Here is a 24,460-nt window from a genome sequence, read left to right on the forward strand (position 1 = left end):
TACATGAAGAAATCAATGCCTGTTGAAAACTCATCACAGCTGTTGAACCCAGAATGTGATCCCAGGGCTGCCCTTGACTCGTGCTGCTGTCAGGACCAAATAGCTACATTCTTAGCTTCTGCTTCAGTCCCACTGCTGCTGAGCCAGTGAAAGCGCCAGTCCACGCCACTCCGTTTTCATCTATAAAGTCTCCTTCACCTTCCATCCTGTAACAACATGAATCCAGCGTGTTAATAAAGAATGTGATCAGTTTGTGGAAGCACAGCGATGTGTGTGCAAGCTGGATAAGCAAAGTGCTAGGAATCAAAACCTTCCCGATCCAGACCAAATACCTGCTTTAACTTTCTCCCATGTGGTAACTTATAAAAGCTACCTACAAGCTAAAAAGACTTAAGCACGTGGCTTAGACAGCCAAATAACATACGCCTTCCTGTGCAAAAGTATGTTTACTCTAACATCCTGCTAGCACGTAGCTTGTACAGGAAAAACTTTGTAGATCTGGTCATGATTTGAAGTAATCAGAGATTAAGTCCTATCAAGTTGATTCTGACTTCCTTGAGGGACATCCTAAAGATGTGTAGGTGTGTGCAGCCAGTTACTGTGTTGACCTTGCTGTAAAAATTCATCGTGCCTCACCCTTTCCCCATCCTTCTCTACTGCTAGGACAAAGTGCAAGGATTTACAGCCTCCAGTGGGGAAAAAAAGTGACTGCCATGTGAACTGAGTCCTCATAAACCATGTATTTCTGCTGATCTTTGAAAGCTGTGATCGAGCTCATCGTTAAACCTGAAAACTGCTATAAAGAAGAAATGTATGTATCAGCATCCCTTGTAAATGAGGGGAAAATAACTTCCAAAACCAATTACTGGAGGTATGTTTCCCTTAAAAAATGAAGGCACCTAGCAGTCACAGCGAGTTGCCGTGGTGCTGCCTATTTATGTTCTCTCATGAAAGCTGCAGTGATCTGGTGAACTGACACCCAGCCTGCATGAGTAGGTGGAAACTGGCAATCCCCAAACTGGGCAAAATAGCCTGCATTGGGCTGTCAGGCAGCAGTGTGTATTAACAAGCACAAAACAGGATCAAAAAGGAAAAGTCTTAATTTCCTGGTGAAAATGGCAGTGGCAGGCAAAGATTGGGTCTCTCCTACTAATTAGGGTGCGTCTATGCCAGCATTTTAGTTTGAATAAAGGCTACCAGCTACCAGTGACAAGCACGGTGCTGGCCCCTTTGCAATGGGCTACATTTTCCCATGGGAGCAGAGGCATCACTCTTAAGATTTTTGAAAGGAAACACCCATAAAGTAAAAGCTGTGTATGTGATCTATTGCTTGAATGCCCTCACTACAGAGATGAGTATTCAGATTCAGACTTCACACCAAATTCACATCTGACATTCGGTATGACAGCAAAGGACAGCAGCCCTGTGGCAGATTTTAACGTGCCGCTGTAATAGTGTAAAATGTCTTTAATTCCCCCCCCTCTTAAAGGTTAATATATTTTGCATTCAGGTATATTTTGCTAATACTTCCTTTGATGTCTAATCATTTAAAAACAGAATTGGTCATACTTCTACTACTACGGCTGTTCTTTTTGGTCAGCAGCAAGGCAGGGATGTTTTATGATGAAAGACCACATATTAACTGCACATATGTATTTTTGATTTATTTCAGATACTGGACTGTGGAGATACTTAAAGAAAAAATAAACCTAAAGCAAACCTAGGAAATCTGACAGAGGAGTCATAAGGAAAATAAATGTGAACATTCTTATGTGAATTTTTACAGTTATTTTTCTCATTAGATCTGTTTTGTGAATTATGAAGTGGATATCAACTTCTTGCTTTAGGAAAAGATGGTGTCTTAGCAATTCAAAACACCCTTATTTAAATGAAATTAGCCTAGTTGTTGTTTTGTATGAGTGGCACTAAAATATTTTATTCTGAGTGATAAAAAATAAACCTCTGCATTTTCTCTACAGAATTTGTACCTCAAAAATAAGTAAACAAAAACTTTGCAAACTATCAGTGCAAATCAGTGCTGTATTTCTGCATGTGTCTGTAGGCATGAAAAAATTCTGAAATTTATCTGAACTGTTCTCTTCTTCTTAACTCTGCCTGAGCCCGGAGACCTGGTAACACAAAAACAAGTGGGTGAGTGGAAGAACCACCTTGAAAACTTCTGACTGGGCTTGAATCACTGGCTTTTAACTGATCTGATGAGATGGATACAACTGGAATCAGCAATTTCAGATACCCAAGTTTCACTGGTAGCAAAAGAAACCTACTCCCATGTTGGGTGAATTTTATTTGGACTTCACGCCTTATCAAATCAAAACTAATAGAAAAGACTACAGAACTCTTCAGCTTCAAACATACTTGTTTTCATTGAATGGTCCAATGTACTTTGCTCCGCTTGGAAAAGTGTAGGTTCCTGCCCCGTGAAACATGTTGTCTTTGAACTCGCCTTCATAAACTGCCCCAGAAGGATGTTCTAGCCTTCCGGTACCATTCATCTGCATTTAATGAGAGATGATGGATAAAGTAAAGGGTTAATGTTTATGCATATGGTATTTCCTTCCATTACAGTATCTTTTCAGATTGCTGCCTTTGAGTTTGCTATCTTATTCAGATAAGAGGAGAGGACAGTGACTCTTTTTCAGATTTAGACAGGTTCCTAGCTCTACAAGGATTTTAGATAACAGCTTGGAGTTTCTGGCCAGTCACAGTATCTAATAAATCTTTCCTCTGCTGATAGTCTCACAGGACCTTTACAGTCTGTGCAACAGGGAACTGCTGTCCCCAGCCCTACAAATAACTCATCTACCCTGACCGCCTGAGGGGTTAATTAAATTTTCTGGAATTTCTTTCTGTGGATCAAGGCATTGCAAATCTTTCATTTGTTTCAGACTAAGCCATGTCTGGGGGTTTAAATCTGTAAAGCATGTTTGTACCATAATCTTAATTCTTGTCACTGCACAAACATTTTTGTATGAGAATGAGAAAAGGACAGACTAGATCTCAAAAAGCCACAAGTTGCTACTTTTTAATTGCAGGCTTTTATTTGTCTCGTTTCAGGGACATCTCCAGAATCAACAAAATAAGCGTTTTTTATGTACTTAACAATTAATTCCTGGTGAACTCAGTAACCTCAGCTACTGTTTAGTGGCATATCTATCAATAGCCAAAGCTCCCATGTTTGGTCAAGGGAGGTGTGTGGGGTGCATATACACAAGCAGAAAGGCTGTGCTCAACCAGCTATGCACACACAGCCCACCCATGAAGGGCACCACTAGTACCACAGTGCCCAAGTGTTTCACCAGGGCCAGCAGTGACCAGTGTATTTGTAGAAGCCTCAGGACACAGCAGATGTCCCGATACCCCAAGTGTCTGAAGTCTTCAGGCTGGCTTGGGACAAGACTCCCTAGTGGAAGAAGAGCCTGAGATCCTTTGCAGGTAATGGCTTTCTTTTCCATGCATCTAAGGGTGGGTGTAGTAAGACTCACTCCATGCAAAGCCCAGACAAAGTTTGAAATGAAGGAATCCTTAAAATTACCTTGTCGTTTTTCCAGGTACCTATGTACGTCATTCCGTTGGCGCTGGTGTGAACTCCATGCCTGTTTCTCTGGAGCACACCCGTGGGTGTTTTTTTGCACTCCCCTTCTAGGAAACGAGCCAGGTATTTTGAATTCAAAATATCATTTGAGCCCAAAAAAAAAAAAAAGATCCCGGAGGGCATTTCTTGCATCTCTTGCAGACTGCTCCCAGAGGTGGTCTGTTGGGTGAGCAAGGCCCACGGGGCAGGCACCAGCTGGCAGCAGCCTGTGGCAATTCCCCCCCTCGCCACCAGCAGGGAGGTGGGATGGGGCAGAGCAGACCCCCGTGGACCATTCCAGGGGTTTGCTTGGAATTTTTTTTTTCTTTAAACAACCTGGAGCCAGGTCCTGCCTTGGCGTGTGGTGGACAGAGGGAGGCAGCTTTGGCCGGCCTGTCATCTGTGCAGCCCTCACGCTGACGGCGCGCAGATTTCTCCCCACACATCCCACGCAGGTTGAAAATCCTCACGCAGGGTGACAAAAGGAATTTGGTGCGGGACGAGGGTTCCTTACCGTACTTGTCTTTGTTTGGGAACGTGAAGGACACTTTAAAAACCACAGCACCTGTTGAGAAAGAAAGAAAGAATATATGTCACTGCAGTTAGCTGACACCCCAGCTTTCCCCATCAGCGTGAATTAGCAAGCAGCTCTCTGTGTGCTTGTTTAGGGGGTGTTATTTATTTATTTGTTTGTTTGTTTGTTTGTTTGTTTGTTTGTTTGTTTGTTTATTGGGGGGGAGGGTACCCTCCATGGTTGCTATGCGGAAGTGTCCGCCGTTGCTAGGGGGCGGGCGGCCCGGAAGGGGAAGGCGGCGCTTCCAGGTCAGGGCAGCGGCGGCGGGGCGGTGAGGAGAGGAATGGGGAGCGGGGGGGGGACAGGGGAAGGGGAAGGGGGATGGAGGCCGAGGGGCTGGGGGCGAGCCCCTGCCACAGGGCCCGGAGCTGCCCTGACACCGCTCTGGGGGAGGCGCAGGGTGGTTGGGGCCGGAGGGGACCCTGAGGACCATCACCATCCCACCCTTCCCTTCAGCCTCCCTTCAGGATTTTACTCCCAGCCCTGCGAACGCCCAGGGTGAAAGGTATCCGGGCACAGGCTGCTCTCTGCTGTGGAGGATCCCCTCAAGGTTTGCCCTTTGCACTGCCATGTCCGAGGAAATGCCATCGGAGTGACATAACCGGAGCGCCAGGGCTAGGCAGCGCTGCTGGTAGGCTCTTCCGTATTTTTTCAGAGGACCTGCAGTCAGAACAGCTGTGAGAAAGATTAGGAGCCCTTTTGTTTTCTAAAACCACTTGTTCTGGAGGAATGTACGTTGCTTCAGGTGCATACAAATACCTGAGGTGATTAAATGTGGTTTGAGAATGGTTGTTCTCTCATCACATGGAAGATCAAATGATGTGTGCTCAGTTATGACATGCTAAATCATCTTCATAACTATTCATAACAAGGGCTATTTTTTTCTCTTCCTCAGCAGGAGAACATGAGTTCAGCAGCAAAGAGAAGAGGAAAGCCCAACAGAGGAGGAGGAAGAGGGAGAGGAGGAGGAGGAGGAAAAGGAAGAGGGGGAGGAGGAGGAGGAGGAGGAGGAAGAGGGAGAGGAGGAAGCAGCAGTGGCCGTTCGAACAAGTCTCAACTTGGAGGAAATAGGAAGTGTTCAACCAAAATCTGGGACGATGGAGATGATTTTTGTCTGTTCGAGGAGCCAAGGCTGGAAACCAGGTCCTTTGTTAATTTGTAGGTGTTTGAATATGCAGAACAGTGAATGGATGCTGAAGCTGTTTCAGAATGAAGCAATTTTTACATGCATCTTTTGATTAAATTTTTAACATTTTATAGCTGGGAAAGCTCTTTTTTTAAGAAAAAAAATAAGATTTGAAGCTCTGATTTTCTTCTTTGCCCATGAAATTATTTCAAAACATATTTGATCAGAAGGCACTAATAAACATGGGATATTCATTTCTTTGTATTCCAAAGAAGAAGCTGAACGATTAAAATTAATTTGGTATCCAGAATGTATTGTGACCAATCTGTCTTAGAAATACTTGGCTGTACTTAGTCTGAGAAGAGCACAACCTTGCAAAGTGTTTACTAAATCACTTTGCATGTGGCATAGGATAAACTCCATATATGCGTCTGTTTGTGCACAGACACAGGTGTACACATCCTGGTCGTGTAAGAATGAACCCAACTGAACACTCCTTAGGTGACAGAAGTGTCCTATTTTCCTTTTCCTGCTTTGAAACACAGAGTTGGATGCTAACGTTCAGCTTCACATACCTATTCAGTCAGCATCCTTTGAACCAGGCAAATAACTCATTGTTGTGTTCTGTTTTAATTTTAATTTTCAGATCAAGTGCCTCTGCCAGAAGAGGAGGGCAAACGAAACAGAGACCTGAAGCCAAAATGCCTCTGCAGACCATACATATGACAACAGAGAATCAGAGAAGAGTGAAGGAACTTCTTCGGGAGCTTCAAGGGCAGGATCTGGCTCCTGAATCAGAGTTAGTTTAAACAGAGGCACTTCTTCTAGACGCTTTAATAGGCACACTGGTAGAAATAAAAAGTGTTCTTTTTTTACCCCTTAACTTTTAATATTATCTTAAATCCTGTGATTTCACGTCCACTCTGTTCCTCTACAATATTAACTATGGGAAAGGAATAGTAGAATTCCCCATTTGAGTAGAGGATTTAAAATTAGAGGGGAATAATTTTTTGTCTATTCAGCAATACAATTTTTTCTTATTTCATTTTAATTTGATAACTCTTTTTTATCAGAGTAGCTGGTTCTGGAGAAGACGATGACGAACCTGATTACCTTGATGATGAACAGTGCTGGTCAGCAGATCAGGAAGTTTCTGACGTAACGCCAAGGTCTTCTGCTGAGGCAGCTGAGCACAAAATTGTGGAAAGTGAAGTGTCTGCGTTTGCTGTGCACAAACTCTCCAGGTGAGTCTTTTCAGTGAATAACTGGTATCCCGAAGAGGTAAATCGTTAGTCTCAGCACTGTAAGCCCTCAGTGCTTGGAACTCCGCTTGACTCCAGGGAAGTTCCATGTGCTGAACTGCTAGGCTTGTATTTCCTGCAAATTTGATCCTCAACTGGATGAACTTGAAATAATGGTTTTATGAAAATAAATCATTCTATCATTTTTACAGTGATTTTTTTTCAATTCTTCCTCTAAGATCATGAAACCGGTATTAGGGAAAGCTTAGGAAGCATTGCTGTTATGTATGTTTCTTCAGATAGGTATAATTTGGAAAACTTGTAATCTTTCTTCATCGATTTTGCTCAGATATGAACATTTATTAACTATTTTTTCTTTGTTTGCGAGCATTTTCTATGTGAGAGGACTCAGGTTTTTTTTTCTGAAGAGCTTTATTTATACAGTTCAAGTGGGAAATACAGCCATGTAACTGTTATGTGCTACATTCTGAGATGCGAGACAGTTGCCCCATAAACTAATTTATTACCTTATAAACAACAGACTGTGGGAGTTCTGTTTTTTCAGTAGTAGCAATAGGATCTCATGCCTTAGATGCTTCCTTACTGCCAGCCTAGTGAAGGAGATCTGTGGTTATTTTGTTTCGTAGTCTGTCACTCACTTGTTGCCACGTTGTCTCTGTTTTGTTGCAGGTACGGTTTTGACAGTGAGCGTTGTAGGACCGTACTGAGATCCTGCAATGGTAATATTGGGGCGTCTTTGGAGCATTTGCTGCTGCAGTGCTTTGCCGAGAGATATGGAGAGAAGATGCAGGTTTCTACAGCAGCTGCTCAGGCCAGTCGAGAAGAATGTTTAGAACAGAGACAAGAAGAGGCGTTTGTCCTCCGGTCAATCTATGGAGAAAAATTTGTAGAAAGAATTCAAAACAGAGTTTGGACTTTTGGATTGGAACTGGAATACCTAACGAACAGGCTCAGCAAATCTAAACAAAAGGGTGGTTGTACGAGGGACACAGCAAAGCAGACTTCAAAAGAAATATGTAAATTTTATCTCCAAGGAGGCTGCAAGTTTGGTTCAAAATGCAGATTCGGACATGAATTCCCTCCAAACCACCCACTGAGATCAGCCAAGAACTCTGTAGATGATTCTCATCTCAGAACTAACAGTGATGGTCCCATATATGAACTCGAAGTAAGATTTCCTGAAGAAAACAAGTATCCACTGCAGGCACCTCTTGTGGCATTTTATTCCACTGATGAGAATCTACCTCTCGCCTGTCGATTGCACATTGCTGAATTCCTTTTTGGGAAGGCCTTGGTAGCTGCAGAGTCTCACGAACCTGTGGTATACGCGTTGGTGACTTGCTTAGAAGATGAATCTGAAATAAGCGAGTTACTTGAAAATACTCACCACAAATACAGCACTCCTCCAGTGTCCCTGCTGGCAACGCCTCCACGAAAGCTACATGCAGAGAGGACGTCTGCTTCAAACCAAATGTCAGAAGGTACACCAAATTTCCCTCTAGGGGTTCTGGGTTAAAAAAAAAAAAAAAAAAGGAGAACGCAAGGAGCAGAATCAGGCGCCTCTTCCAAATCTATTTCTGGAATTAAGGTCATGTGGTGAGCCAGATCTATAATCTGCCTGTGCTGCAGGAAGTCCCTTTCTTAATAAAGCTGCAGCAGAAGGGTTTTCTGCTGGCGAGAAGTGAGCTAAAGGGGTGTAGAAGTAATGACTTCAGGTTGGCAGAGTGAACGAGGCCTGTTCCCACACGCTCGATTAAAAAGCCATTGAGAGGTGGGATGTGAGCTCACCAAGACTGGCGTGCTGTGTGTTTGGAAGGGAGTGGGGCAGGTTGTTTGCAAGCTTTTGTGCATCTGCTACTCACCAATTGAGAAGCATCTTTTTAGAAGAAAAAATACGATTACCAACCCTTCCTCACAATTAATTTTGTAAAGTTGGATGTAAAGCTGAGTAAATGTTGCAAACAAGTCTGCATTGGTTCTCTTGGTACTTTTTTTTTTAGGGGGAGAGTTGCAGCGCTCTGTCTTTTATGGCAGGCTGACAAGCAACTTCATAGCATAGATGACCTAGCTGTCAATTCCAAAGCTGTTTTATCTAAGGCAAACTTGTTTAAAGAGAGCTTGTGAGAATAACAGCAGCACGTTTTAGAGCACCTGAATAGTGAAAACAGATTATTCCTTTTGTTTTTTTTAACAGCTCCACAGAAAAATAGAAATTTGATACACAGTAGGAACCAAAGTGTCTGGTCCAGTTTCAGCCTTGGTTTAAAAGTACTTGACAGTGGCCTACCACTTAAAGCGTAGTTTTAATTAGTTTAGGCTGGCGTTGCCATCGCAGTATTGTGCTGCATAGAAGTGGTCATGCAGTGGATTGGAGAGGGGAGCTGCAGTGGATGAAAAACACTCAGGAAGGCAAAATGTTGCCAGTCAGGTTCACCACGCAGCCACCCAGACCATGGTGCTGCAGAGCAGCGCTGGTGCAGGTGCAGTGACAAGTGGAATGGAGCTGGAGAAGTTGTGCTTTGTTTGACAGGGTGAGGGGAGCTTTGCTGGTAGTGTTGAACTAAATGCGTGTCAAAAACTGTCCTGTAGATCCTCATCTCCTGCCTAGCAGCATTCTTTATTGAAAATGCTCCTGGAATGTGCGTCTTTTCTCTACAGTGCTGATGGGGTCATGTATCTTCATAATAAGAATACCTAACTGTATGTTCTCTGTCTCAAGCCTCAACAGTGACAGAGCCTCAGGAGGAAGAAGAAGTGGCAGAAGAGGAGGAGGAAGATGAGCCTGAACAAGTTGTCGTGGAGAATGAGAGTTACGTGAACCTCAAGAAAAAACTTTCCAGAAAGTATGACGTGCAAGCAAAGTCTCTGTATAATGAAAATGTTAAACTCTGCACGCAGTTTCGGCTGAAAAAGGTATAGTATACAGAACAGAATACCTGTTTTCATGCTTGCTTTAGAGAAATAAATATTAAAACAAGGAGCTGCTGTTTCACTCCAGTTGTTTTCTTACTACCGTGCTGCTCATCTTCCAGTAGTTCAGCTAACAATTCATTCTGCATCTTGGTCTTGATGCAGAAGCTGCAAGTTCATCAATACAATTCTGCTGCCTTTGAGCAACCAGTAAGGAATCTTGCAAAGCTGAGTTTTGCTGCTGTCAGAGTTAGAAAAGAAAAACCAATTGCAGTTTTTATCTGGGAGCTTTTATCTGAGTATACCTTGGTAGAAGATTGCTCAGAGTACTTCTGCTTGCTAAGATACATTCAGTACTTCTGAGAATAACAGCAGCAGCAGTTTGGCTTTTTAGAATGTATCCTTTTGCTCTACTTCGTAGAAAAACATGATGCAAGGAAAAGAAATGGTGGGTTATTGTATGCAGGAAGTCAGATTAAAGCCAGGACTGTTAACATCTAAAATCGTTGAATCTAGGGCAGGACTGTCCACAAGTACCATTTTTTCTATGTTGTTTTCTGTGTATCAGTCTTCTAGACGCTTCCAGTCCATGTTGCATGAAAGACAGAAGCTCCCTGCATGGCAAGAAAGAGAAACCATTCTTGATTTCATGAAGAGCTACCAAGTTCTTGTCGTGAGCGGCATGACAGGGTAAGGGTGTGGTTGTACATAACAGACTTCATGTATCAAACTATACACAGAAGAATGCAACACGTAGCCGTGTCTTGAAAAGGCTAGGGTTGTAGTTCATCCATGACCAGTGACAGCAATCATAGACAAGGTTTGTATAAAATACGACATTAACGAAACAAATTTCAAGTGGAATACAGTCATCTTAATCGATGTGGGTGGAAGATATTTATTGTTTGTTTATTTGTTTGTTTGCTTTTAATTGATGCCTGATTTTGTCATGCAGATGTGGGAAAACCACTCAGATTCCTCAGTTTATTTTGGATGCTTCACTGCAAGGTTCTCCAAACAAAGTTGCAAACATCATCTGTACTCAGCCTCGCAGGATCTCTGCCATTTCAGTGGCTGAACGTGTAGCCAAAGAAAGAACAGAACGGATTGGGCTGACTGTCGGATATCAGATCCGCCTAGAAAGCGTAAAGGCATGTATGCTTTGCTTGTTGGCTTTTCATTTAGTTCTATTAAAACATGTGTGGTGTTTGTCTAGCATACAGAATCTCTGTCCTGTATCCACTATATAGTAAGATCAGCAAGTGTTTATCAGCTGTTTTATATTATATTGTAAAATACATCTTGTTTTATTTCATCCCCATTTGCATGGTCTGCTTTACAGAATGAGAGTGGAAGTACTGTGACTTGTCGTGTTGTTTCTGTTGAGACTGTGGATGAAGGGTCTGAGGGTATGAGTAATACTTCTGTCCTCGGAAAGGTTGTCTGAGGCTGCTGACTTCATTTCCACATCTCTGTTCCCATTTGTCTCCAAGTGGAGATTGAAGCTTACAGCATCAGTCAACCAGAAGGAGGAACTGAATTTAAACCGGTGTCCTGGAAGTGAAATTTTATCTTCATTCCAGCTGATTGCTTTTTTCCAAGAAATATGTGTAAAATTGCATGCTCAGATTCATTGAATCTTTCTAGGGACAGAGATCTGAGTTTTTTTATCACAAAGCAAATTCCAAAGGAAAAACAGTTCAGATTTCTTTGTTTACATGTTATAGTTAGCAATGCTCTTAGGTAAGAAGCAGATACTCTTAAGGTATAGTCATCAAAGAAAAATTGTCCGGTTCTGTCTCCAGCAAGAATTGTATGTTTCCCGTCTGTCATAGCTGGCAGTCAGCTGAAACTGAACACTTTACAGTGGCGCTCTCTTTGCACTATATTAAGTTGTGCAAAGTTCAACCAAGTGCTTTGTTTCACCTTTCCAGTCCTCAGCTACCAGACTGTTGTACTGCACTACTGGTGTGCTGTTGAGAAGGCTGGAAGGAGATCTGACACTGCAGGGAATCACGCATGTTATTGTCGATGAAGTTCACGAACGAACGGAAGAAAGGTAAATAATCTTTTATCCCGTAAGCAAAATGAAGAAACGCAATCAGAAGGATAAAGGTGATTAAGATCCAAGCATCTGAAGTCATTCGTGGCAGTAATGTGGGGTAGTGGGAGGAGTCCGGTTTTAGGTTTTTGTTTTGGGGCAACAGGATGTTGTGTTGTAGCAGTTTGCAAAGAAAGCACATCTCTCTTAATTTCTGTGCTTCCAATCTGCCAGTACCTGGCAGTGCTGTTGAAAAGAAGTTTTGAATAGGGCTGGAGAGGTCTGTAACTTCTTAACCACAGTTGTCTGCTTCTTATTCCTCCTTCGTTTCAGCTTTTACCAAATACCTTAATTCTTCACATTCCTCCTTTTGGGAGCTTTTTTTTCTCTCTGAAAACTAAGTGGCAAGGGCCCTTTTCTTTGATGCTTTCCTTGTGAAACACTGAAATGCAGTGGGTTCTGAGGAGACTTTGACTGTGACCTGTTACTCTACAGCTCAGGTTGTATTTTAGCCTCGTAAAAGGATGTGCATCTCTCAAGATTTCTTCTTTCTTCTCATCTAAAATCATTTGGAAGCCTGTTCTCTAGGCATGCCACAAAAGCTATAATATATAGGGGAAAATACAGTGAGCAGGGAAGAGTGGATAAGTTCAAGAGGCTCTTCCAGTAGGGAAGGAGCAAAAATGACTCATTTATTACTTTCAGTTAGTTTGTTATCTAGTGCTCTTGTCATTATTGCAATTAATTTATAATGTAACCAGAGCTTTTCATTGTTTAAATAAATTTGCCAAGTAATCCTTACCCTCTAGTAAGGAAAAGCCAGAAAATAAGCAGATTGGCTTCCGTTAATATACTGCATTATTAGCCTCCATCCATTCTGAGAAGCTCATGTTGTTGATCTGATGGTACTGCTGTGCTGTTGAAAACACTGTGAAAGTGGAGAGAATAGGGAGGATAAAAGGAGATCTAAAAGCTAACACTGGAGAAATTCAAATGTCTTTTTGCTTGTTTTCTTCAGTGACTTCTTGCTGCTGGTTTTGAAGGATATAATGGTTCAGAGGCCAGACCTGCGCATTATACTAATGAGTGCCACCTTGAATGCAGAGCTTTTTTCTCAGTACTTTCACTCCTGTCCAATTATTAACATACCAGGTGAAAACAGTCATTTTTATTATCTTGTCAACATTTGTTGTTTTAGAGGTTTGGTTTCAGTTTTTCTGCTTGTGAGGTGTTTTTTATTCCTGTGCAAATCAGTGGTGAATAGTAAAAAGATCATTTTAACTCAGACTTCAGACAAGGGCTAATTTTGTAAAGTGGCAAGATGAGGATTTCTACAAGAACTATGATTACAAGCGCTTAGAAGGAAAGACTCATGAGATTTATGAGAAAAGTCTTGGAAATTGAGTGTTTTTGGTGCTTGCTTTACACCAGCAGAATATCCTTCCCAAAAAGCCAAAAATGACAAGATACACATGGCATGGTTCCCTGAGCTAATTTCACCACAGCTGAAACTTCCCATAAGCGTATCAGCCCTCCTCTGACAGTGTGTGTGCCTGTCACCAAACCATGCTTGGAAAACATACACTGCTTGCTTTAGACAGAAATTACAGTGAAGAGCACAGTACAGACAGAGAGTCCCCCGTTCGTTTTCTTCGGTCACAGAGGTGGAGTAGGGATTAAAGCTGTGAGGCCAGTGTGTAAAATAATAACCTGTGTGAAATAAGGGTCATCTTTTGTCTTTTCACTCTTCTGTGGGTGTTGTGTGGCATGTAGATTTATTCTTGCGTTTCCTTTTAGGTCGAACGTTTCCTGTGGATCAGTTTTTTCTGGAAGATGTGATTGCAATGACGAGGTATGGAATTGCCAAATGTTCTCGGATGTATTTGGTATTTGAGGTTGCATGGTTGGCTTTGAGACTGCACTAGATCTGTACGTAAATTTAAAAATGAGATCCTCTCAAATTTCCCCATCACCTGCAGTCCTGGAGTTCTGCTAAAGCACTGACTGTAAAAGATACTTCTTATACTTCAGTGGGGTCTATGCCTATGCCAAAAAGCCTTTCTAAATTAGATACTACGTAAGCACTCAAGAATAAGTGAACTTTGCCGTGAGGAGTTTGTCAGTGCCTGTGTATTGACAGACTTCTCATCCACTCGTTTCGGTGGTGGTTAGACATCGGCAAGCACAAGAAATGTGAAGTTAGATTCCAGCACTGAAGGTGAAAGATGCGTGGTACCAAACAGTTCCCATTTGTAAGCCTCATCTTGCAGCAGAAAGTGAGACAGTGATTTCTGTTATCAGCTGTAGCTACTGGAGAGTCCCAGCTGCTCAGATATTTGAGATAGTAAATTGATCAGCTGTTGTAAATTATTTGCAGATTGTTGCTCTGAGCTGCCCGCTTAGCTATTAAGATCACATTTGCGGTCCTAGTATTTGTCATGACAGCTTTTAAAAGACTTAACATCCCAGTATGGCAGAACACCTCTCCTTTTACCCCCAGGGCTGGCTAAAAATGTCAGCGCTCAGAAGAGAGAGAGTTGCACTACAAGTGATCAGGTTTTTTTGACCATCAGTCTATTCTGGAACTCCCTTGCCCTAAAGTCAAAGCTACCAAATACTTTAGCTACACAGGGAGTTAACAGCTTGCTTACCCATGCCTTTCCACCAGTAAAATTGAATCCAGTTCAGAAGTATTGCTTTTCCTGTCCTTAGAATGGAGGTGGAGCAGTAGCATGAATTGAAATAAGTGTGAAGTAAAATTCCCAGTCTTTTTACTCCCTCTGGTTTTGCAGCTGCCTTTTAAATAAAACTGAGAGGAACTTGGTATATTTTTGATACCGTATCTCTGTAGCTAATTATTACGTCGAGACTGTTAGGCTTCTTTCTTTGCCACTGAACATTCTTCTGCTGTTCAGGTATGTTTTAGAGGACAGCAGTCCCTACAGGCGCAAGATAAAGCAAGAAAACAAACTGAATGGAAGACACAGAAGAACAGCATTTGAAGAAGTAGAGGAGGATCTGAGACGTGCTGGCCTTCTGGAAGCCACTGACACAGCTGTCAAGGATTCAGACCCAGACCAAAAATTAACTCTGAAGCAGCTTCTGACACGATATAAAGGTGAGCTCCTTAAATCTAATAAATTGGCGTATAACATTTGTACAACAGCATGGTATGCTAGCATATAATATTGTATGCTGACTGCATGTATATTATTCAGAGTTCCATGGTGGTGAAATTAAGCAGATTGCTACTTTCTAGGTGAAATTAGAAACCTCCTGTCAGCTTAAAAAAAAAAAAAAAAAAAAGGAAACCATTCTCTTAAACTAGAACAAACATCTTGGCTGCAAACTGGTTTTAAACATCTGAAAAGGGACAATTTTCAGCTACCTTTTTTTTCAGATGCCTGGTTGACTTTCACTTTCTCCTCTTTACCTGTTCTTGCCGAAGCAGCTTTACATAAAGCACAGCATGCATCTTCCTCAAGCACCAACGAGATCACTTCATTATCACAAGCCTTCCTTGAGAAAAGAAGCCATTCTGCGAAAGGCTTAATGAGAGGGGGAGACCTTTCCATTAACTTCACACACTCTCTACAGCACAATAATCCCTGTGCTTAGTCCTGAAGAGCTCCTCTCTGCACACCCTTGTGGTGAGCTTCCCAGTGGTAATGAGCGAGAGTCATTGCTCTCGATTGCTCTTCAGATTCCTGCTGAACAGTCAGCATCTCAGAACGGGAATGGAATTGGTCTGGTTTTGAGTTGGTGTAAGAAACACTGGAAGGGAGAAGGGAGAGCTTGAGAATGTAGTCTTGAAGGTATCAGTAGACGACTGTATGAAGGCTTTCATCTCCTCTTACCGCTAGAATGTGCACGTGTCGTTCTGCTGGTAGATAAATCCTGGTCTAGGCTCTGTGCAGGGCGGGTGTGAGCCCTGGTAAGGCACGAGAAAAGAAGGGAAGAGCTGGAACAGGGGAAAGCACAACAGGGGGAATGTGACACCCTGGGTGACTTACGAGGCTACCTCTGCCTAGTCTCAGCAAGATACTGTTTAAGCCAAGGTGCGGCTGGCTGTGCAGCCACAGTGGTTCAGTGTATCCAGCATGTGTGCTTTATGAGAGATGGACTTAACCATGTGTTTTATTTCTTTTTCCCCAGGGGTTAACAAGACAGTGTTGAAAACAATGTCTGTCATGGATTTGGACAAGGTTAATCTGGAATTAATTGAAGCCTTGCTGGAGTGGATAGTTGCTGGTAAACATTCGTACCCCCCAGGTAATTTCACTGTCCTTGAGGGAAAAACAGAAGTACATTCATGGAGGCTGTGTGCTTGTGGACGGCCCCAAGCTAATGTTTTGCATGCAAAGTTTCTGTATTCACTGATCACTTTTGGGGAAAAAAAAAGTTCTGTCTGAGTAACAAAGCCCCTGCTATGCATAGGATGGGGAAGATGAGAGAATTGTCTGCTTTGGAAAGTCTTTGATGAGGAATTGTTGCAGCCCATACGCTTCTTGTACAATAACTGCCAAAACTGGAGTTTTGCCTTGGGCCTTCTGCATGTTAATAACAACATATGCTGTCATTTCTGTTGACTGATTTTTATTTTTATTTTTTAAATTGACATATTTAGGTGCTGTCTTGGTATTTTTGCCTGGTCTAGCAGAAATCAAGATGCTTTATGAGCAGCTCCAGTCTAACGCCCTTTTTAATAACAGGCACAGCAATAGGTAAGGCAGAAAAGCTCCCAGATTATCAGTCTTTACCCGTAAATAAAGAGTGGCTTCCTGCACAAAGCCTACCTTCATCCGGGGACAAATAAAGGTTATTAAATGTATGGGTTTGTGATATGAAGGTCCCAGTCAAGGTAATTCCTATTCTACTATCATAGTGACTTGTTCTGTTTGTTTGTTTTTTCTCCTCAGCTCAGGAAGTTGAAAGGTGTCAGTTTTTATTAATCTGGTTAAGTTGTGGTTCTCAGAGATCCTAGTGCTGAGTGTTCTCCACTCTGTGCTCTGCAAGATCCAGGGAACTGCTGAAAACTTCACCTCAGCTCTTGTTCTCTTGCAGAAGGTTTGCTGAAATGCCTTCAGCTGTTATTGTGGTTGTATTTGGCGTTAGATTGTTACGTGGAGGTGTAACTGGATCTCTTTGTCTAAACTGTTGTCACACAGATGTCTGTGGCAATGTTGACTGGAGTGATTTCTTCCAGCCTGGCCTTACAAATGGCATGTTCTGGGCTCTTCAAAAGAGAATTTTTGTTCATCTCAATTCCGAGACCTTTCCCTTCTGAAAATTTCTCCACCTTCCATTAGAACGTGTTTAAAGGTGATACGGCAGAGTAGTTTGCTGTTCTTTGAATGGCTGTGTGCAGTATCTTGTGCAAAAGTACGTACAGGCAGACAGTTCCCAGGAGGGAAAAAGCTGAAGATGAACTGAGCGTGCTCTCATACTTTTCCTCCAGGTGTGTTGTTTATCCGCTTCATTCTTCGCTGTCCAGTGAAGAACAGCAGTCTGTGTTCCTCAGGCCTCCTGCAGGAGTTATCAAAATCATCATCTCTACAAACATTGCAGAAACATCTGTCACCATTGACGATGTGGTCTATGTGATTGATTCTGGAAAAATGAAAGAGAAAAGGTACTGGGATTCATTCCTGCTCTGTGCCTTGAGCTGCATACTTCAGCTTTCCAAAGAGCTGGGAAAAACTTAGGGGAGCTTGATCTGCAGAAAGCTGCTGCAAAGTGGGGGAGCCAGTCTGGACCCAGATCCAAAGCGATGGGTGGGAACCGTATCCATACAGAAGTTGGCAGCATCCGTCTGCTTGAGCTCCAGCTTGTTCACTCCGTGCTCCTGAATGTAAACCTGTTTCTTGCTCTCCTCTAGATATGACCCAAGCAAAGGAATGGAAAGTCTGGAAGACACGTTTGTGTCCAGGGCCAATGCTCTGCAAAGGAAAGGTCGAGCGGGCCGTGTAGCCTCAGGTGTCTGCTTTCATCTTTTCAGTAGCCACCACTATAACCATCAGCTCATAAAAGAGCAGTTACCAGAAATACAGAGAGTGCCCTTGGAGCAGCTTTGTCTAAGGTGAGCTGTTAGCAGTTCCTCTATTGCCTGGAAGAGCCAGGGTGCAGAATGTCCTTTCTCCACCGCAGGGAGCATCTGTTACCAAGTAGTTTCTAGAATCAGGAAACCAAGAGACTTGCTCTGGAGATGTCAGGTTCTCCTGATCTTGCTATCACGTGGCTTCTGCATCCAGAGATCTAATTGTATGCTCCCCCAGGTCTCCCGATCCTTCTTCAGTCCTTAGCTCTTATTAGACAAGGTCTAATAAGAAAAATAAATAAGAAAAATAAATAAGAAAAAGAAAAAGGTCTCTCGTCACCTGAGAAGACGGTTGGGTTCCTGTACTCCAGACCCACAGTAGATGTTTGTCTCCGTACATTACATTTTCCCTTAGAAGTGTGTTTTATGATAAACCCTTGCTCGTGTGTCCTGTGTACAGAACTAAGCTGCTTTTTTTTTTTTTCTTTTTAATTTCTTTCCCTCCTTAAGAATTAAGATTCTGGAGATGTTTTCTGCACAGAGTCTTCACTCTGTCTTATCACGACTAATTGAGCCCCCTAGAACTGAGTCTTTGCGGGCATCAAAGCTGCGACTACAAGACTTGGGAGCGCTAACTCCAGACGAAAAGCTCACCCCTTTGGGATATCACTTGGCTTCCCTGCCCGTTGATGTCAGGATCGGCAAACTCATGCTGTTTGGCACCATCTTCCGCTGCCTGGATCCTGCACTAACTATAGCGGCCAGTCTGGCGTTCAAGTCACCTTTCGTAAGTAATCTTAACCACGCTCCTGGCTTTGAAAGCAGTGCTTTCATACAACAGTGAATGCTGTTGAAACTGGCCGCATACAACACTTGAGCATTTTAATTCTTCTTTTTAGCCTACCTTGTTTGTATGTTAACGCATTGCTCGTTAAAAGTCGTTATAAGCAGATGAACAAAATCATGCAACAGTGACATGAACGTTATCTGTGAGTGAGCAGTAGGAACAATGTGGGGATTAGTTTTAATCTGAATGAGTAAGTACAGCCAATCCGTTGTGCCCAGATTTAGTGTAAAAATTGAAAGTGAATGTTAGAAGCCGTTAGAAATAATGACAAAATAGTGAAGATAATGAAGCTGGCACGTCTGAGCTATGAATACAGAGTTCAGATTCGATCTTTCTGTATGTTCACTCTCACTTAGGCTTTTTGAGTTAGCCGCTGTGCTTACAGGTGCTCTTACTGTTAATCTTCTGTTGCAATGTGGACTTGCGTGAAAAATCAGACTTTGTTAAGGTTTTGATTTGCTATCATTAGGAGTGCAAGTAGTTTATGTTAAGGATAGTTGTGAAAGAAATGGGAATAGATTGTTCTAGTTATTAAATTGCATTTTGTTTTCCTTATGCTTCTAAGAGATTTTGTACAGCGTTGTAAGTCCAGGCATTATATAAGTCTCTGTATTCTGAAACAGAATAACTTAGTCCCAGCTTCTTGAATTTCCCAAGTTACTGTCACCTTCTCTCTGACTCAAGTGGATTTTAGACTTGCTGTGCTCTTCTCTATTACAAGCATTCTTATACGAGCTTCGGCTCCACTAACTTGCTAAGATTTTTCAAATTGTATTTTTCACCTTGGCGCTTCGGCCGTGTGCCATGAGTTAATAATTTCTGTGAAGTGCTCAATCACAAATTTGCCTTTGGATCTCCTGGGGTTAGGCAGGGCAACGCGCTTAGGTACTCTGCTGTTGACTGGGCATTTTTGAACGCCTCTTACTTTGTGTTGTCTACGGGGACAATTTTCGGGCTGACCTGTGAGCTGCTGTCAAATTACCAGAGGTGGTGTACCATGCAGCTCTTGGGATGCCATGTCTGCATTGTGAGGAGAGTGAGAGGATTAATCTGTTACTGCCTGTCTAGGTGTCCCCTTGGGACAAAAGGGAAGAAGCAAACAAAAAGAAGTTAGAGTTTGCAGTAGGAAACAGCGACTACCTGGCTCTTCTCCAGGCTTATAAGGTGAGCTAAAAGTCAGTAGCCTCTGTCAGAGGTTTGTGATGTACTGAAATTCAAGCTGTTATATTTTAGTTAAGGTTTTCCCCATCCTCTCAATTAGGGATGGCGTTTAAGTACCAAAGAGGGGTCTCAAGCAAGCTACAACTACTGCAGGGAGAACTTCTTATCAGGAAGAGTTCTTCAGGTAAGTCAGTTTTTGTTGCCTCCTGCAGGTACTGGTTGAGACGCCAAGGGGGAGTTCTGGTGCCTCAGCTGAGAACTTGTTAAGACTCTCTTGTCTCCATGGGTCACACATCACCAAATTTTCTTTGTCTGTTTGTAGGAAATTGCCAGTCTGAAAAGGCAGTTCACAGAACTGCTTTCTGACATCGGGTTTGTGAAGGAGGGATTAAGAGCCCGGGACATTGAGAGGAAGTGGTCCCAAGGAGGCGATGGTGTGTTGGATGCCACAGGAGAAGAGGTAATGTCAGTGTTAGTGCAGACCGTATTTTGGGAACAGAATTGCGTTGAGAGATCTTCCAGGGCTACGTGATGGGTGGTAAGGGCTTGGTAGCTGTGGTGCCTCACTGTGCTTTGGGACAATTTGTGGTTTCTTTCCAATTTTGCTCCAAATTGATGGAGGGGGCAAGATAGCCTCAGTCTAGCCTGAGACCTTAGGACCAAAAACTGGTCCTTCCCTGTAAAACACAGCAGTGCTGCTATAGAAGGAAACTGGTTTCAGTGATTGACTCATTCCAGAAATGGGGCTTTGTCTTTTGACTTACTCATAGGATACCTAATTTGTGCATTAACTTAATAGGCAAATTCGAATGCAGAGAACATCAAGCTGATCTCAGCTATGTTGTGTGCTGCGCTGTATCCCAACGTTGTCCAGGTAAAAGAATGCCTTTTTCTTTCTTTTTTTCTTTAAGTTCTTTCATTTCATTCAGAAGAACACTCCTGCTGTGCAGCACATCCACACTGCCGGCTTTCAGCGTGGGCCGACTGGCAGACTTGAGCCCCGTTTAGATTGCCAAAAGTTTGCGGCTTGTAGTGTCAGAGCCAGGTCACCACATTCCCTTTGTATTGCTTGATACTGTTGCTGTTCCTGCAGTAGCTTTCAGTGTCACATATATGCCAGCAGCAAGTGTTGTTAAGAACCTACTTTAAATTACATTTTTTTGTAAGATCCTGGTTACAAATGAACTGTGAGAGTTTAGACAGCACCTGGAGTGTATCATCTGTCTCTAGTGACTTGACTTGTTACTACTCGAGAATTTCTATTGTTGATGAAATTAAAACATAAGTTAAAAAAGGTGAATTCAGCTTTCTGGTACAGTAGACTTCTCCAAATTTTTGTCCTACCTTACAGGTGAAAAAGCCAGAGGGCAAATACCAGAAGACCAGTACAGGAGCGGTCAAAATGCAACCAAAAGCAGAGGAGCTGAAGTTTGTTACCAAAAATGATGGTTATGTTCACATTCACCCTTCATCTGTGAATTATCAGGTCAGGATTTTTTTTTTCTACAAACACTGTCTTTATAAAAAGAAATCACCTTTACTTGAAGAGTTGAGATTAGCGAGGGTCCCTTTTGATGTTTAAAAATTATTCATGATTGAATAGCCCCCCTGCTAGGATTATAAATAACGGTGTATTCCAGAGTTAAGAGCATCCTCTTGGGCACACAGTTAAACTCCAACTTCTGGAGTGGAACTTAGCAGATGCAGAGCATGTTTTGCTATAACTGTGTCTACAAAGCTGCACACAGAAATGCCGTTGCAATGCTTTTCCCTGGCTTTCCCTCTGTACTGAGATGGCATGTGTGTAGCAACTTTGTACATGTAGGTAACCCAACCCCTCCCCTCCTCAGGCTTTGTTTCATCAACTGTTATTTATTAGTTGTAATCTATAATTCATAATCCATGGGTATACTCTGTTTCTCCATGGCTCCTCAAATTTAGTTAATTTTCTTTCTAGCTTAATAGCTATTTTTAGGTAAGAGCTCTTCTATCTCTGCCATGATGTATGGTAACACTTGCCTGTCCGTCTCTCTCCATCTTTGATGATTCAGTGCTTTTCCAGGTTATAAATTACTTGCTTAAAGCATGGGATTTTTATCATTAACTGTAAACTGGGATTATAAAGGCTTTGAACTGTTCATCATGCTTGTTTTAAGAAGAACATAACAAATGCACACATAAAAATCTCCATAGCATGAAAAGAATTTGGGGCCTTGAGGCAACTGATAACTTAGCTGATTGCTGACATGCTCACTGCAAAGGGGGAAGGAGCAAGGGATAATTGGCAAAGTTGATGGCAGCTCTCATGGATTGGAGAGAGTCTGTTAATCATGCAGACACATTTAGGTACATTTGCTGTTCCTCTCAGCTTTAGAAGAGGCAGGCAATCCCATATTTGCTCGAGCAGGTCAAAACAGAGGTGGTGCTGTAACAATGGTGTTGTGTACAAGTGCTCGATAGTTAACCACAGCCTTTGGGGCTCTGCCGTTCCAGACTCGGCACTTTGAGAGCCCCTACCTGGTGTATCACGAGAAGATCAAGACCAGCCGCGTGTTCATCCGAGACTGCAGCATGGTATCCGTGTACCCGCTGGTCCTGCTCGGAGGCGGGCAGGTTCACATGCAGCTGCAGAAGGGAGAATTTGTCATCTCTCTGGATGACGGATGGATCCGCTTCGTGGCTGCCTCTCACCAGGTAACAAAAGAAGGGAGAATGCTGGCAGTGCAGTGCAGGAACTGCATTTCAGGAGCCTTACGCTCACCTCTGCGTTTTACCACACGTGCTAGGTCGCCGAGCTGGTGAAAGAGCTACGCTGTGAACTGGACCAGTTGCTGCAGGATAAAATCAAGAACCCCAGCATGGATTTATGCATGTGCCCCCGTGGCTCTCGGATCATTGGTATGATTGTAAAGCTTGTGACCACGCAGTGATGTGTGCACAGCTCTCTGTAAAAACTCAGTCTGCTACTGCCTGAGACCACACCAAGTAACGTCGGTGTCTTTATTATGTATTTATTGTCTCAAAACACGGCGCTGATCTCTGGAAGACCAACTTGGCAGCCGTGCTGTTGACAGGTGTTTTTTTTTTTGTTTTTTTTTTTTTTTGACTGTTTGCAGAGAGCTTTCTTGTTGAAAATAACGTGGTTTACAGTCCACACTGGGACATGGGAAAAGGGTAAATCTTACAGGAGGAACCGACACCTCCACTAAGAAAAGCAGAGTGTTTTTCTGCAAAACCATACTAGGAATGTTTTCTGGTCACAAAAATACCGCTACCTAGCTGCTTCTTGTAATAATGATGTCTGAAAGCAGCTGCTCTTTAAATCAGTTGAAATTCACCTCAACATTTTTGACCAAGACTTCACCGATGTAGTCAGTCTTGGCTGAACAGGAATTGATTTGCTTCCAGTTTAACCCAAAGCCCTTAAAATGAGATACTGTAAAAGTTCAGTTGGAGTAACTTGCTGGATCAGTGCAGACTGCTGTGGTTGGAATGTATTAACTGCAGGAAAAAAGTGGCTGTTTCCCCTGAAAGAGGGGCTTTGGAGCCCCTGAGCTCTGGAAAACAGCTGAGATGGACTGCTGCAGCCCATTAAAAATGGATCCTTGGATGGCTGATACTGCTTGCTGTTGAACTTCTGGGGGGTGGTATTCCTCTTGCCCCCCCTTATACATCTGGAAGATTTTTTTTGTTTGGAAGCTTTTAGACAGCCTTGATCTGGGGAAGGACAGACGGGTAACAGAAGTGTGTGAAGAATGCTACAGTGATGATGACTTTACTTCTCTTTGACTTGGCTTGTTTGCGGTGCTTAACATCACTACAGCTGAGCTGTTTGATGTAATAGCAATTGCAAATAACAGCGAGTGCCTTAAGTGAAAGAACACTGCTGTCAGCGGTGGTAGCAGAAACAGAGCAACCCTCTCTACCCCAGGACCTGCCTAGAAGTAGCCTTCAAGCTCAGGGGGGCATTTTTCAAGATATTCACATTTATGTAGAAGTGGTTTCACAGCAACACATCCTTGCATGAGGCAGAAAAAGGTCACGAAGGTGTGCCAAGGCTGCCTAAAGGTACAGTAGGATGGGCTCTGCAGTGTGCTCACCTGCAAAAGGCTGTACCTTGCCTGCACCTTGGTGCTGGGAGAAGAGTCGGTCAACACCAGTAGCACCACATTCCTCTAACAGCACAGCTGGATGCTCACGCTTGGTTTTTGTGAGTCTAGCAAAGAGCTGTTTTAAGGCCTGGTCATCCTGGGGGATATTAAAGCACTTCGGCAGAATACTCCAGGTGTTGTTAAGACAGCGTGCAGCCACTAGCTCCACATGAAGTGGCACCATCAGACACGGTATTGCTTCTGTACAGCGCTGGCAGTCACTCTTGTAAGGGTCAGCAAGTAGTATTTGCATTCAGGGTGGCTGGGGAGTGCAACAGGAATGGCTCCCCTTTCTCTTCAGATTTCTGTACGCTTTCTGAACGGTATCCCTCTTGAATAAAAGAACTTCTCACTCACCAAGGAGTGCAGTGCTTTGGATGGAAACCAGTGCTCAAGTAGGTTCTGCATGACTTCTCCCAACTACGTACTACGTACGTTCTGCCTGAAGCTAAGGTGAGGTGAGAGCAGAGGATGCAGGACAGCAGAGGATGTGACAGGTTCTAATTAACGCCATCCACCCCACTGGAGGGAGCACTTCAGAAACATCCTGGTGGTGGCAGAAGAGGGTAAGTCAGGTTTTCAGCTTTACTGAACTCTGAGGAGGTGCAAATAAAAATGCAGCCTAAAAATCGTAACAGTCAGGAATGGACAGGAAGACTGACAAGCGGCATTGGTAACGCTCCCCGTGGATCAGAGCTCCGCGGAAGTCCTACAGGAGCCTCGCCTGCAGGACAGCCACCGAGTGGCTGCTGCGCCACA

General features: G+C 43.1%; 2 protein-coding genes across 5 annotated transcripts; one reads left to right on the top strand and one right to left on the bottom strand.

Annotated features, from left to right (window-relative positions):
* Positions 1-4,444, bottom strand: MORN2 (MORN repeat containing 2). Its single transcript, XM_048048327.2, has 5 exons — positions 4,338-4,444; positions 4,107-4,157; positions 3,554-3,660; positions 2,377-2,513; positions 1-206 (listed from the first exon to the last, which is right to left on the bottom strand). The coding sequence occupies exons 1-5, from the start codon at positions 4,342-4,344 to the stop codon at positions 104-106; spliced, it is 405 nt and encodes a 134-aa protein (XP_047904284.2). The 5' UTR covers positions 4,345-4,444; the 3' UTR covers positions 1-103.
* Positions 3,425-24,057, top strand: DHX57 (DExH-box helicase 57). Of its 4 annotated transcripts, XM_048048324.2 has the most exons (25): positions 3,425-3,453; positions 3,570-3,676; positions 5,062-5,324; positions 5,939-6,091; positions 6,366-6,536; positions 7,224-8,035; positions 9,274-9,467; positions 10,033-10,154; positions 10,420-10,615; positions 11,399-11,523; positions 12,524-12,657; positions 13,303-13,357; positions 14,421-14,623; positions 15,661-15,777; positions 16,133-16,229; positions 16,964-17,137; positions 17,384-17,584; positions 18,053-18,329; positions 19,458-19,553; positions 19,651-19,734; positions 19,873-20,010; positions 20,350-20,424; positions 20,902-21,036; positions 22,044-22,244; positions 22,337-24,057. In XM_048048324.2, the coding sequence occupies exons 3-25, from the start codon at positions 5,071-5,073 to the stop codon at positions 22,478-22,480; spliced, it is 4,158 nt and encodes a 1,385-aa protein (XP_047904281.2). In that variant the 5' UTR covers positions 3,425-3,453; positions 3,570-3,676; positions 5,062-5,070; the 3' UTR covers positions 22,481-24,057. The 4 variants fall into 4 exon arrangements, with proteins under 4 accessions (XP_047904281.2, XP_066851573.1, XP_047904279.2 ...); XM_066995472.1 differs by lacking the exons at positions 3,425-3,453; positions 3,570-3,676 and adding an exon at positions 4,419-4,437; XM_048048322.2 differs by lacking the exons at positions 3,425-3,453; positions 3,570-3,676 and adding an exon at positions 4,477-4,797.
* The last annotated feature ends 403 nt before the right edge of the window (positions 24,058-24,460 follow it).

Source organism: Anser cygnoides, chromosome 3, assembly GCF_040182565.1.
Source record: "Anser cygnoides isolate HZ-2024a breed goose chromosome 3, Taihu_goose_T2T_genome, whole genome shotgun sequence".
NCBI classification, from domain to species: Eukaryota; Metazoa; Chordata; class Aves; order Anseriformes; family Anatidae; genus Anser; species Anser cygnoides.

Excerpts from the sequence above, each read along its gene's own strand:
- DHX57 (XM_048048324.2), top strand. The coding sequence starts at position 5,071 with ATGAGTTCAGCAGCAAAGAGAAGAGGAAAGCCCAACAGAGGAGGAGGA. Across the intron at positions 10,616-11,398 it reads TCCGCCTAGAAAGCGTAAAG|TCCTCAGCTACCAGACTGTT; the intron begins GCATGTATGCTT and ends TCACCTTTCCAG. Across the intron at positions 19,554-19,650 it reads CTCTTCTCCAGGCTTATAAG|GGATGGCGTTTAAGTACCAA; the intron begins GTGAGCTAAAAG and ends CCTCTCAATTAG.
- MORN2 (XM_048048327.2), bottom strand. Across the intron at positions 3,661-4,106 it reads CCCAAACAAAGACAAGTACG|AAGGGGAGTGCAAAAAAACA; the intron begins GTAAGGAACCCT and ends CTCGTTTCCTAG. Across the intron at positions 207-2,376 it reads GGACCATTCAATGAAAACAA|GATGGAAGGTGAAGGAGACT; the intron begins GTATGTTTGAAG and ends ATGTTGTTACAG.